This window comes from Phalacrocorax aristotelis, chromosome 10, assembly GCF_949628215.1.
Source record: "Phalacrocorax aristotelis chromosome 10, bGulAri2.1, whole genome shotgun sequence".
Lineage (NCBI taxonomy): Eukaryota > Metazoa > Chordata > Aves > Suliformes > Phalacrocoracidae > Phalacrocorax > Phalacrocorax aristotelis.
In genome coordinates, this window is record NC_134285.1 from 2,110,225 (window position 1) to 2,124,636 (window position 14,412).

Sequence of the window (14,412 nt, forward strand, 5' to 3'; positions counted from 1 at the left end):
TATAGAACAGTATGCGTATCTTTTGACTCCAAATAAAAGGGGAGTTGTTGTGAATTTTGATAATGTTGGTGCTTAAGATGTCATTCAAGTGTTAGAATGGAAAGTTTTCTTGACCCTTACAAAAGCTCAGTGTGTCTGCCTGGCATACGGTAACGGGGTGGGCTTTCAATATCTCCGTAAGGAGTTAGCGAGCCGGTTCGTGTTGTGGGGTACCAGGCTTTTTAGTTTAGTTCAACCAGTAGCAACTAGTCTATTTGTACCACTACTTACTTTATCGGCTTAGTTTAAGTACTATAATAAGATTGTCTGAAACAATATGAAACATATCAAGTGGGTTGGTTGTTCAACATTATTTTTATTGATGATTGGATGGGTAGTGTCACACAAGTTCTTTAATCAAAGTCATCAATTTAATAAGTACTAGCACTGGCTTACAGACTGAAGTTAAAACATTGTCTGAGGCATGTTTTACAGCTGTGCAGGATTTTGGGTTTTTTCAGAACATCATATGAAGGGAAAATCTTTGTGTTTCACAAGACAGCTGAATTGTTGGATTTTTCAAGCTGTACTTGAATTATTTCATTAATACAATTTCTGTCTTTGCTGTGAAACCAGCATTATAATAATATTTAAAGACATATATCCCAAACAAATATTAGTCTAGCAGGATTCAGTTCCTGTTGGTCTTACTGCTTGCCCTTTGTCACATCTTTTCTTGATGCCTCATTTACAATATTCTAGTTACAGCTTGGTATCATAATGTAGGCAGCTCGAAAGATTAATTCCATGTGTCCTCAGGATGTGCAACCTGTTGCTACTGATTAGACTAAACTCAGAATACTAGAATGTGTCTGGTATTTTAGTAGACCTGAGCAAATAACTTCTGGTATTTTTGAAGACAAAGAGTATTTTGAAGAGTCATTCACTGGAGGAATTAGGAAAAGCAATACCCACACGAGCAATTTTACTGTGACCTTTAAGCCAGTTTGATTTTAAAGATGATTTAAAAGAAGTTCCCCTCACCAATCCTAACAGAATATGCCTCTATATTTCAGACATATCCTAGATTCTTAGCGTAGGTTCTGATAACCCGTGACAACAATATCTTTCATCAAAGAGAGGCTGTGAAGAGAGAGGCAAGCAGCTGGAATGTGTATTTCAACCCCTGATGCTGCACATGGGTCATATCTAGTAATCTCTCCCACACAAACCCAAGCTGCTTTAAGGGGTGCAGCCGCTGGGTGAGGAATCACCTGCATCTTGCCCTTAGTGATTATTGTAAATGCAAAGCCCAGGAAGCTCTCTGTTTTGCTTGGAAGCTGGTGCTAATTTTACTGTTGTTCAGTGCATAGACTAGTAAAACTTACTCCAGCGATGTCTGGGTAAAAGGTTTGAAGTTCACTTAGTTTGGCTACTGAACAGATCTCTCCCAGATTCTTTTGCAACCAGTCTTTGGTCCCAGTTGTTCCCTCCTGACACGCTGATCCTGTAACCAAAGCAGATGCAGAGAGTTAAAAGCCACAACATATGCTGAAGGAGGCATCTAGGCATCCTTCATGTGAATGACTAAATATCTGCTAACAGAAGAATGGCTGATCTTCTTCCTATTGCAAGTGCAGGGTCTGATCTGCCCCCTGATTCACTTCCAGACTGGGGAAATGGTTACACCAAATGGAAATCCTATTTCTCTGCCTGTACCCTGTTCGTTCTATAGTATCATACCTCCTCACATCAGTATTCCCTGTAGCTTCCAAAGGAGAAGTGATTTCCCTTCCTCTTTCACAGCGTTGCTGTGAACTTCCCACAACAGCAGAACTGACTGAGTCTCAGTGTTGGGAAGATGTATGATCATTAGGTGTAAATGGAATATGAAGGATGCTCCCTGCAAATACTAGTGCTTTACTGGGAACTTATGTGTAGGCACCTTACCCGAGTTTGTGAACTGGGCTGTCAAATAGGCCTTCTGAAACTCGTACACATCGTGTTTCTTCCTTGCTGACAACACCGGGTAGACTCCATCAATTGCTGCGACGCTGGGGAACAAACGGTGTAACAGATGATTTCCACGTGGGTAAAGCAGCAGGGATGAGTGTAGTGGGGTGAGGAGAACTCAGTGCTGACAAACCAGAGGTGGCAGATGCCAGTAGTTGGCCTATACCATGTGGGACATCAGTTTTGTTTTCTGCTGGGCCATATGATTTATGGTGTGCTTGAGAATAAGGATTAATATTTGGTACCCATCTACAAGAAAATACCCCCTTTAGAGCAGAGTTGTTGACCGATTTTGGTTGTAGCCAATGACAAATATGAAGGTAAAAAGCAGCGCTTGCCTGATCGATAACTAGAGGTGCAAGAGCGACTGCCCTCGCAGCAACACAAAGCCAAAGGAGCTGCAGCCCTGCAGGCAGGCACTTACAAAGCTCGGTAGTATGGGCACGGCAGGCTGCGGGGCAGCAGCTCCAGCACTGTCGCGTTCACACAGGGCAGCAGAATGCGCAGTCTGTGCAGCCACGTAGCTGTGTCTTCCAGGGACATGTCAGTAATTTGTGGGAAGATGATCTCAGCTGACATCATTAGCATCGTTTCTTGAACTTTAGTGCTTCCTAAGAAATCAGAGCTCTGAGGAAGGAGGAAGAAATTGAAGCAGGTGATGAGCAGAGCTGTTAGAAAGCCTTGAATATTGAAGTTAAGTAGAAAAAGTGGTGAAGGAAAAATTGCCAAAATAACCACAATTTCTCCTCTTTGCTGCTCTCCTCCCCTTCCTTCCTCTCCTGTTTAACAACAAAAGTTGGAAATATGACCTGACTGTGTCCTTGGTGGGGAGTTGACCTTGGCAGTTCAGGTTTTCTTTTGTCAGCAGAGTTGGACAGCAAAGCAGGCCAGGTGCTTGAATTTCCTTTCCCTTACGCTCCCACAGCCACTGCTTTTGTTATGGCAGTCAACAGGGTGGTCACGCTGTGTATAAAGCGAGGCTGGGGCACGCTCGGGCTTCTCAGCTTGGCTTATTGTTAACTTGCACGAACAGCCTCAGCCCAGCAGGACCAGGGCAAGAGCAGAGTCTCTCGCTCACTTGTGCGCAAATGTTTTAACGGATGTTAACAATTTTAGGGGCCTAGTCCAGAGCCTCTCAGAAGCTGTCAGACTACCACAGGTCAGCTGTAGAGAAGCCCTTGCTGTTTACATCCTGGCTTTAGGTTGGAGTGGTGGATGCGCTGCCCAAACTCCCTCTGAGGAGGAACTTTTTACGCTGGTCTATGCACAGAGGTTAAGCCAGAGTAAGGGTTGGACTGAGACCAAGATCATACTGGAGCAGGAGGAACTCCTTTTGGGCTCGTCTTCCAGATTTACATTATGTCTGGCCATGAGAGTCCCAGAGTTGGAAGTCTGAAAGTTCACCTGTGACCTCTCCTGCTCCCCAGGACTCGGTTATCACAGGCAGTTGGGTTACTTACCGTCAGGGCAAAAGTGTTGAAGTTTTCTAGGAAGGCACTGAGGTACTGGAGAGGCTCCTCCTTGTTCCCAATTACCTCCAGGACCATCTGGATGGCCGAGGAGCTGTAGATGGTCTTGCTCTGAACAGTCAGCTGGGCCAGTGCCTCAGCTGAGAATAGGTCTAGGGAGTCATGCTGAAGAAGAGGGAGCATAAAGTGAGGCCTGGAGACCAAGCCCACAGTGTTCCCTCCCTGCTCATCTCTCTCAGCCCTCCTGAGCTTTGGCATATAAGGAACATCAACTCCTCTCTGGACAGGGTTTCGTACAACATGCAGTGCACAGCGTTTACTGGGATTAAATTTAATAATAGCTGTTCTCTGCTGCTAGACAGGTGATTTGTGAGAACGGTCTCAGCAGACCAGTGTCATCTAGTATCTGCTCTTCCTGTGTCTTATCAGCCACTGCCATAAGGAGCTTGTCATTGAAATCCTTGTCTTCCTACAGAATGTATATTCTCCTGGTAGATGGTTATCTCCTAGAGGCTGTGCTTTTGACACTGTTTTAGCATTATAACTTAACAAGAATAAACTTAATGAGGAAAAAATGGGAGCCCATAGGAGAAAATGAGCAACACAAATAACAAACTAGTCCAGTTGAACACTGTTCCCGTCAGCTTGTTTCATGGCTAAGAATAAAGTGCCAGACGTTTTGTATCTAGCCCATACCCCATGGAAGTTGCTCTTCAGTGTTGCAAAATCTGAGTAGGATCCAAAAGCAGTGAATAAACCAAAATACCGGAGCAGCCATTCTCTGTCTGCTGCAGTGCTCTGCGTGCAGGCGGAGCCTACGAAAGGAAAAGCAAAGCTCAGAAGATGCATCCTTTCTTTCCCTGGATTGCTGAGGCATGTAATACTGTCAGTCCCCATTGGCAGTGAAATCTATATTATAGTTTATGTTGCAAGCTCCCTGTGGGATCCAAACGCTACCAGCCAGGAGGTGGGGGAATCATTTAGCCTTTGAGCATACTGGGGTTGCCAGATTCCTGCAATGTCAGTGTGTTCTAGTCTCATTCTTGATACAGCTTCTGCTTTTTCACCTCAGCTCTCTGTGCTGCCTGAGGAAGGATTCAGACCTCCAAAGAGGAGGATGGTACCTTTTTCTCTGACCACTGTGAGCTGAAGGGCTAAGCAGCAGGCTGAGGAGTGAGGGAGGACTCTGCTGGGTATTAGCAGGAGATTCAGCTCATTTGTCTTCCAGGGAAGCAGCTTATCCAAAGGTAGAGACACTTCTCTGTTTACTGACTCGAGGGGACCCTAAAGGCCTCGCATTGGTTAGACAGTGAACCGTCAGATTGCTAAAATGATAAAATGACTCTTTTCCCACAGAAGGAGCAGGTCTGCATGTCACCTGAAATCAAGGATGTTTTACGAGGTGGCTGAATCTTTCCACCTTTCTGTGTTCCTGAATACCTGGAGACGAGCAGGCCCAGACTTTTGTTACCTGAGTTCTGCAGCTGGAAGTGAAGAACTCTCTTTATGAAGGAGTAGATGTGCTCTGGATTCTCATAGGGCCCTTGGGCTTTGTGTTCGTTCAGGATCTTCACTCTGCAGGACATGGATAGTCGGGGTAAGCCAGCTGCAACCAAGCGATCCACAGCCACTGGGACAGAACCCGCAGAGCTCTCTTCCAGTGAGCGGAGAGCTGTGTGGGCTGCGATTAGGGGATGCTTCCACTCCCTTGATGCCAGGGGACAGACACTTCAATCAGAGTGTGACCAAAACTGCTCTTCAGGAGATTTAGTGTGACCAAAACTGCTTCTTCAGGAGGTTAGGCTCTTTGGTTGGTTTTCTGTGGATTTGCAGGTATATGGGAGTGAAGCAGGGTTTGGCACTGGCCATTTGGGATGGTGGAAGCTGTTCTCCCCACCCAGTGGTTGGGCTTCCATCTTTACAGGCAAAGGGAGAAGTATTCTTACTGCGCATAAGCGTGTCTTAGCGTGCCACTGAAATGATAACGGACTTGATACCTACATGGCTGCAAGAGAGTCGCATGTCATGTCACTGGGTAAGAAGCCGAGGTTCTGTGCATTGAGGCTGCTCAGGAAGAGGTCAAGCCTTCCTCCAAACCAGGTGACATAGTCCTCAGTAGAGAAGAGCTCAAATACTGTGCTTAAGTGACAGAAGATCTGCCCCAGGATGAATCGTCTCATGTCACCACGAGGAAGCCGAGGCAGATTACGCTTCAACCAAAAGAAAAAGACATCACTAAAAGTGTGCAGTGCAGTTAATATTAAAGGTGGGACTGGTAAAAAGGAGTCAAACTGAGGGCCAAGAAGTACACTACAGTTCTGAGAGGACCCTACTGGAGACTCATCTTAAGACAAGCAGGTGTAATTATTTTAATTTGCAAATGCAAAGATTGCTGCTGCGTGTGCCGTTTTGGTGGTTTGTCTGCTTGTGTGCGCGTGGGACTGCGGAGACCATGCGTCCAGGGCTGGCCTCTTCCTGGGCCGTTAGGCGTGCGTGCGCACATCCTGCTGGTCTCCAGCATGAGGCTTATGGGTAGAGGCTTCTGGGGGATCCCCTGAGGATGCTGGTGGCTGTAGGTGGTGAAGGATACAGGGCTCTTACTGCCTGATCGAGGAGACCGTAATACAATGACTCCTTCATTCTTTCCCTGAGACTTGTTAGTCTCTGTGACAACACTGAAATTCATACTGGGTTAAAGAGTGGCAGTATTGCATAGAGTCTGCCTCCCTCCCAGGATGGGACCCAGACTAGTTAAGAGTTGTGACCTCTTCCTACACCTGGAACCTCAGCTCCCACCTCAATGTGCACTTCATGTGTAAACTGTTATATTCCAACCTCTTGAACAGGAGGCGAAGTTGTACCTGTTTTGCAGCTGCGTTGAATGCATCCATGAAATCCCCAATGGTGCGAGAGCTCAGGGAGCTGAAGACCTTGCCTGCTTTGTCCATGTCATGCAGGACACCACCAGCCAGCGTGTAAGCTGCCAGTTGCTCGGGGCTGAGTCCTGCCACGGCATCAACCTGCAAAACCAAATGTTAAAATTACTGGCCTTGCCCTATGGCAGCAAGTATTTGCCGGCTGTGAAAGGCTGCGGGGCAGGATTCGGGCCTCGCACTGGGCTCCGTCTTGCAGAATTACTTACAGTGCTGAAGTCTGCATTCATGTCAGTCAGGTCGCTGTACGTAGCCAAGGAGCTGAAGGAGCCCAGATTTGTTTGTAGCCAACCCAAGCTTCCCCTGGTGTTCTCAATGCATGGGACACCTTTTAAAGAAAGCATAATTCAAGGGCGATATAACCAGCAGCCCAGTCCTGTGGTTCTGCTGTGGGAATAGTATGGCTATGCTGATAAAGGAGTTGCCCGAAACATCTAGGTGCCTAAATCCCTCAGTGATATCCGCAGCACTGAAGTGGCTAATGCCCGATGAGTACCTTTAGACGTGTAATGTACACCTGGTAAGGAAATGGCATTCCCATACCTTTTTGCGAAGGTGTAGGGATCAGAATGTTAAATTTGGGAGATTCTCAGCTATAGTGGTAGTGGCAGCCGGAGAGGTACCAGCGATGGTCCAGATCTCTGCCGGTGAGCTGCTGCTGCAGCAAGGGGCAATGATTTACACGAGGGCTTGTCCTAGCCTTAAAGAGAAACGCAGCTGCTTCTGCAGACACTTTTGTTCCCCTGCTCGCTGTCATAAGCTGTAGGGCAAAAAGCATCTTCCAAATTTAACTGGATTTGCTTTTTATTGGATATGTGCCCAGCATCCCGTAATTTTGTGAATATCTCACAGCTTCTGACACAGATGCAGGGAAGTTACAGGAGGGAGAGCGTGTGGGGTACCTTCGGGATACCTTCAGCATACCTCCTTGAGAAGCCTTGGCAGACAGGTAGCTCTTTGCAAAGCTGTAAACGTCCTCGTGGCTAGCGGGGGACATCTGTTGAAAGCTGCCTTCCAAGCCACTCATTCTGCGAGAGAAGGGAAAGCAGGAGGTTCATTAGAGCAGTAAAGCCTTAGTTTTGGTGACTGAAGTCACCAGAAGTTTGTAACGTGGTCGCACATGAGAACTCTGTGGTCTATGGCCTGTTTTCTCAGTGGTAACCAAATTTCTTTCTTTAGATGAATTTGCATTGTTAAAGAAGCATCACTATACCAAATTTGTAGTTGGATAGAGATGACACTGCAGTGGTCAGAAACTGGAGCTGTGAGAGAATGAAGCTGTTGGGAGTGAAAATGGGAAGGAAGGGTGAGCCTGGGCTTTTAAGAGCCCCGATATAACTTTGTTTTTGTATTCAGACAGGATCAAGCAGGGCAATGGGAATTCTCTTGCTATGTGCAAAAGCTGAAGTGAAAAGAAAAGTTGAAGCGACTGCAGGCAATGGAGTACTTACATAATTTGGTATATTCTACAAGGTATGTTCCTTGGGATAGCTGCAAGGGCAGAGGCATTTATGCTGCCCAGCCACAAGCTGAGCTTGTTCTGGAACCAGTCCTTGTACTGGGAGATGCTGAAAGTAGGGAACTGGCCTCGGAGTTTGCGAAAGATTGCACTGAACATGGCATCTCGGACTTGCAGGTTTGCCAGGGATGGTAAGCCTTGCTGCAAAGCAAGTAAGGACACAAATCAGCTGTGACCAGAAGCTGTTTCCCAGCTCTTGCTGTAGCAAACGTGTAGGTCTGGGTATAATAAAACATTTGGCAGGGGAACCAGCTCTGGGAAGATGTTCACTAGGTCCATATGGGCTGAAGCCCAGTTGTTTCTGCAAGACACTGTTCTCTCAGTTCACTGTGCATTAAACAACATCCCCATGCAAGGGTTGGTATCTCACCTGAGAAGCAGTGGCCACAAACTCAGCGACAAAGGCAGAGATGTCCAGAGCGGGCCTGCTCTCCAGGGAGACCAGGAGGGTTTCAACCATGCTGGTATCATCCAGGACTCCAGGGTCAAAAAATACATGGGCGAGCTGGGTCGCGGTGAGATTGTCTCTTACATTGAACTGCAAAACCAATGGAACGTGATCAGGGAAGTCAAATACTGCTAACAGGCGGAGACCTAAGCCATAGAGTTGGCTGGATTCCCCGCGTTGGGGAGGAGAGTTCTGCTATGGCTGGAGTAATGTCTATTTACTGAATTAGATCATCTAGGAGTGCGCCCAGCCTTGTGCGTGCAAAGAGCTGTAGCAGAGCAGGACCTGAGCAACGCAAAGCTCTCAGGCCTGAGTCAGAAAATGAACTAACCCCACTGAAATCTGTCATTAATCTGGTGAAATCTTCGTAACAAGCGTTGGCTGCAAATGCCCCCAAGTTCTTCTGCAGCCAATCCACACTTGTTTCCTGTCCCAAAGCACACGCCGAGCCTGCGGCACAGGAGAACAAGAGAGCGTCACTCGCCTTCCCTCGTGGTTTGCCAGAATGCACGGGGACATTGATAACCTGGTTTAGATCTTGGCCCATGTTACCTGTCACGGTGTGTTGGCTTTCAAGGAAGGTCAGGAAAGCGCTGTAGATGCCTTGCTGATTCATGGGCGACAGGGACGTGTATGCCTGGCTCAAGGAGGACACACTGTGGAGGGAAATCACACGGGAAGGGTGTAGTTACTGCTTTCCAGCTAGTGCCATGCTGCTATAGATGGGAGAGAAGTTACTCCAGCATGAACAGGGTTTTGTGAAATGAAAGAGGGGAAGAGGAAGGGAAAGCTTCCTTGTTCTGAAATGGCACATTGCTTAATTTCTTACTGACTGTGATCTGTATGTGAGACTGGACTGCCAAGGGTGTTTGAAAGATCTGTGCCCCAGCGCGGGATTCGCTCTGTGCAGATGTTTGTCTAGACTGTTGTCAGAAGTCTTTAGAGACTGTGGTAGTACAGCCTCCCCTAGTGATCTCTTATTGTGCTTCATGAATCCCTTAACCCCCCCAACAGCTCATGAAACGGGTAATTAGCCTCACTGCTTGTGTTGCCAGGTTCATTTCAGTGTGTTTTCTGAATAGCCAATACAAACTGTGAGATCTGAACCATTTGCTATAGGTACAGAAGTCCCATACAGATGCAGAAAGCAGAGCTGTGCCATGCCGGTGCATGAGAATAAAGTTGTGCCAGAAAAGGGAAATTCAGGACCAGACTGGAAATGTCTGTTATGGGCTCAACCTTGCTGTTTGTTTTCCTGCATCTTTCCTGGGTCAGAGCAGGACTGTTGTTGGCAGCATGGTCTTCCCCGCCTTGCGTGGCCCAGATGTGACTGTCCGTGCTGCTTCCTTCCAGTGCTGCCCTTTGGAGTCTGTTTCTCAGCTTAATCTGTTTTGTTAAACACGATATTTCCTCTCACCTCCTCCTGACTGATATTTTTTCATCTTACTGCTCCTAGTTGCACCATTTTACAAACAGGTAAAATCTATTTAATAGAAATTATGATTGACTTTGTACTGTATTAGCAAACATTTTTATTTGCTTTTGCACAGTTTTACTCAAAGGAAGGAAGATCTGACCCTGACTATTTTGTTTGCCTGATGGAGCATTTCTGTAAACGATACTCCCTTGCACAGATGTTCTTTAGCACAATGCTGCCCTGGCAATTCCTTGCTCTCTCCTGACAATCCCCTTTTGTTTCGCGCACAGTAAAGAGGACGCTTCCCTTGTGTGCTTACAGAGCTCTGAAACCGTCACAGCCAGAAATGTGGGATAGGAAGAGTTTGATGTCCTCCTTGCCAGCGCTTGGCAGCAGCAGAGCGAGTCTTGCAAGCAAACGAGTCCACTCAGCAGGGCTGAAAGCTGGAAATCCTGCCTCAACGTCTCCTGTGAACTGGGTGAGCATCTTTTTCCTCACATTGTTATTCTTAATAGTGGTTATTGCCAGCTGAAAGAGAGAAGTAACGAGCATTGGTGAGAACGCAGGATTAAAAAGAGACCCCAGTGCAAAGCCACAGGGAACAGCACTGTAGAAAATGACTCTAAGCGAGGCCCAGAGAAGGGAAGATGTGTCCTAGGGGTGTCCTGTGAACCTGCCAAATAGGCGGCCAACGCCAAGGGATAGGTGTCAGAGCTTGGGCCGGTGTTGCTGAGTGACTCCCGGGCTCGCTGAAGGCACCGTCAGCACGCTGGCCTCTTGCGACCACTCAGGCACAGGCAGATGCATGTCTCGGGTGGGAAGTGGCTGTGAGGATGAGCTTCCTCCACAGGGCCGCAGATCATGAGGTTCAGTAGTTCTGCTTGGGACAGCCTCAGTGTTGCCGTGAGCGTGCACTAGAGTATCGCCCAGCCATTAAGCCTTGGGCGCTGACGTTTGAATACTTCAGGCCAGACAGCCATGATGATGGCTGATGTACGCGGTGTGCTTTGTTGCAGTGGAGACAAAGCTCAGAAACCTTATTTGCGCATGTCTTTAAGGTTCTGGGTAACTGAAGTCCCCACTGCATGGGCTTATGCTGGACATGCACTGTTAATACCCCTACCTGGGCTGCCTCTCGGTTGAACTGGTCTAAATACCGATAGATTTCCTCTGATGGTTTGTTGTGTAGTTTTGCAAGGATCTGACACATATCCTCTTCCTCGTTAATGGCGTCAGATGAAAGCGTCAGGGATGCTAGTTGTGGTGGGGATAACTTGTCCAAGATATCCATCTGTGGAAAGGGACACAAAGCAGACGGCAACCTTTTTAAGCATGTGAGAGTGATTTGTAAATGCTTCCAGGAAGACTCAGGACAAATCTGCAAGGCTGGAATATCCACAGGACTTGTAAAGTCCTTTTTCCATCAGCATGTGGAGTATCCCATCTCTGAATATTACTGTAGCTCTGCAAGTGCCACTAGCCAGTGAAAAGCAGTAAAAATGTTTGTGATAATTGGACGTTAATGCCAGAGTATTTTTTAAGGAAAGTGACCCATCACCTCCCGTGCTGCGTGGCGCATAAAGGCATGGCAAATGCTGGCAAAGTAGTGTGTGTGATGAACACCGCCATGTTCTCACAGTGAATGCTAGTGAAAAAAAACAAATTAAAAATACTTACTCCCACAAAGTGTTTGTTCCAAGTCACTAAGTCCCGATACTCAGCATATTTGCTAAAATTTCCAAGATTTATATCCAGCCAGTTCCGAGTACTTTGGGTTGCACTGCCGCATGCAACACCTGGAAAAATAACGACACTGGGAATGCTGGGGACTACATGTTCCTCCCTGACCTTCTGACTGGAAACCCGAGTCACCCCTGCAAGCTCCCGCTCAACCTTTGCAGATAGCAGAATTTGAATTTGCATTGGTATGAGAGAGACCAGAATCTTCATTATTAAGTAATAACATTTTTTGTGCTGTTGTCTACATTTGGGCTTGTTTATCTTCAACGGTGTTGGGTGACCTAATGTTGTGGCTGGCAATGGTTAAACTTGTTAGCGAGCCATCCAAAATACAGGAGGAGCTGTGAGAATCCTATCAGTAAGAGGAAAAGGCCCTAGTGTTGGAGCAGCAATATAAGTATATGCTTCCTTTCCCTTTCGTGGCATTAAGAGCATCTCGGGCATTACTACAGGAATTTCTGCTGCTTCGCAAGCCGAGAGCATGCTGGGAAGCTTTCAAAGGACATTCCGAAATTAAGGGTTTTTTATGCCATTACCTGATTTCACTTTTGATGTCAAGAAGGTTTTACAGAATCCAAAAACATGGGGAATGTTTTGTGTAGGGATGCCAGCATAGATTTTGTTGAAACCCTTCAACCTGCAGGAGGGAATGCCAGGATGGTCATGGGAAGTATTTTAATTTAATCAGATCAGAATTTTCCAGTAACAGACTTCTCCATTAGAAATATTTCAACAGCTTTCATCATTATTGCAAGGCCTTATCAAAGAGGTTCTTAAGAAGTGACTGTAAAGTATCTTCAGATCAGACTGAATGTAGCCTGCCTATGTGATAAGGCCATTTTTATTTTAAAAAAAGTATGGTCCGTACTTGGTGCAGTCGCTTAAGGTGAAGGTCACAGAATTGCTAAAGCTGCTTCAATTAAAAACTCGTTGAGTTTCGTTGTATTTTGCATGCAAGCCTGAAAATGCTGAGTGTTTTGCTGCGGTTACTTCTGCTTTTCAGCAGGACCATTACGCTTTGCTTTGGGAATATGTGAATGCATTGCCAGAAAGTCATATACAGCGTAAGTAAATAGAAATACTCAGTTAAGATAAATGTGTAGGGAATGGATGACTCACATTTGCTGATAGGAGACACATGAAATATTGACAGGTATCTCTGCAACAACCATCTCATTCACTGCGTGCAACACGTTTTGTAGAGTGTCTTGAAACCAGTCAGCAAAGCCACCAGCTTTCATTTTGGGAAAGCTAGGAGCTATTTTATGCAAGGCATTTCTTAAGAGGACATGGGCAAGGTCGCTGCTCTGAAGCTCCACCTGCAATCACACAACACCTTTTCAGTATAGTTGACATGTAATTTATCATGCTGAGCCTTCCCCAATTTAAGTTATTGTTCAGGGTTATTTCATATCTCTCCCTTCATGCATGGGAAGTCACTGTAAAGGTGACCGGGTTGGTAGCATCGAGTGAAGGACCCAAGAAGGGAGCTCTTGGAAAGAGAGCATAGTGCTTGTTTTAGGTCTGTTTTTCCTGAGCTATACTCAGCTATAGTGATACTTCCCACCTCATCCTGCCATGGCTCAGCGTAGGCCCTTGGAGGGAGAATGGCTTGGTGTCCGGACAGAAAACGAGAAGATTGCTACAACCCCAGGCCTTTTAGGAATAGCTATCCAAGGATTTGACCTGTAGCCTTGTCTCCGGCAGGTTTCCCTCTGAGTGAGGCTGTAGGATAAGCCCTTCTTTTCTCTGGTCAGGGCTGGGCTTTGAGTATGAGACGTCAGCGAGCACTGATTCAAGCAGCTGCAGTGTTTGGGTGGAGAAGCTTTGGAGCACAATAAGGGAAGTTACCGATGCCATGTCGTTCAGCGTGGCAAAGAACTTAGCAAGATCTGATGGCGTGTGTAGGTTGTCCATGATGGTGATCATGCTTGTTTCATCAGCCAGAGCCCCTGTTTCCAGTGTCAGTTGTGCCAGCTGAGCTGGTGACAGCTTTTCCAGAGCTGACATCTGGAAAGGAACACAGAAACTCCTGTATATTTATAACAGGGATCACCGCCAGTGCTGTGGCAAGAAGTCACAGATCAGCTATGTTTATGTAGGAGCCGACAATGCTCAGACACAGCAAGCTTCAGTATGTGACCTACCCCATCGAAATTTGGATCGAGTGAAGAGAACTCGCGCAGAGTGGCATGGGCACTGAAGGAGCCATAGTTGGCAGCGATCCATGTGCTGCTGTTTGCGTTCAGGGAACAGGTGACACCTGAAACGCAGAAAAGCCCACAGCCATTGAACCAGTCAGCAGTTTCCTGAGCTGTTGGTTAGCCTGGAAACAAAGCCTGTCTTGTGGTGGGACAGGAGGAACATCGGATCCGCCTCAGCTGGATTCAGCAGATTGCTAGAGTGCGGGGAGCAAGCACGGTGCATCAGAAAGCATCTTGTTGTCTGTTGCCTGTCCAGTTTGTGGTAGGACTTTTATGCCACTGTCTATCCCTGTAGCATCTCGGGAGTTAACACGTAAAGTGAACTGCAATAACAAGATCCCAGTGGACTTCACAGAAGATCTACACAATTCCCTTTCTGCAGTTAAAACACTCTGCTTGTGTATAGTGTTTGGGTTAGAAGACTGCAACCCAGGAATTATTTGCCAAGCACAAAGGTTAAATTCTACAATGGGAGAAGAGAAGCTCTTGAGTAGTGTGTCTCTGCTTACCTTGAGTGTTACGGTAGGTCTCCAGAAAGTTGTGTATTCTGCGGTAGATGGAGAGTCTCTGGTCGTCTGTGTAATGCTCGTACGCTCTGTCCATTGCTTGCACGCTGCATCAACACAAGAGCAAGAGTAGGGCTTGGGCCACACATCTGCAGAGAGCACTTTCCCTTTGGGAGGGAAAACT

General features: G+C 46.8%; 2 protein-coding genes across 4 annotated transcripts in view; one reads left to right on the forward strand and one right to left on the reverse strand.

Moving 5' to 3' along the window:
• Positions 1-14,412, forward strand: part of MSLN (mesothelin) — a 79,295-nt gene that overhangs the window by 6,504 nt on the left and 58,379 nt on the right. For all 3 annotated transcript variants that reach the window (XM_075104680.1, XM_075104682.1, XM_075104681.1), the window contains exon 3: positions 10,100-10,256. The gene's annotated coding sequence lies outside the window, so the exon portion shown is untranslated. The remainder of the gene's footprint in view (positions 1-10,099; positions 10,257-14,412) is intronic.
• LOC142062389 (uncharacterized) lies at positions 338-8,430 on the reverse strand. Its single transcript, XM_075104683.1, has 12 exons — positions 8,284-8,430; positions 7,846-8,054; positions 7,319-7,422; positions 6,604-6,722; positions 6,323-6,481; positions 5,463-5,671; positions 4,933-5,036; positions 4,158-4,276; positions 3,453-3,626; positions 2,417-2,619; positions 1,930-2,033; positions 338-1,486 (listed from the first exon to the last, which is right to left on the reverse strand). The coding sequence occupies exons 1-12, from the start codon at positions 8,371-8,373 to the stop codon at positions 1,332-1,334; spliced, it is 1,749 nt and encodes a 582-aa protein (XP_074960784.1). The 5' UTR covers positions 8,374-8,430; the 3' UTR covers positions 338-1,331.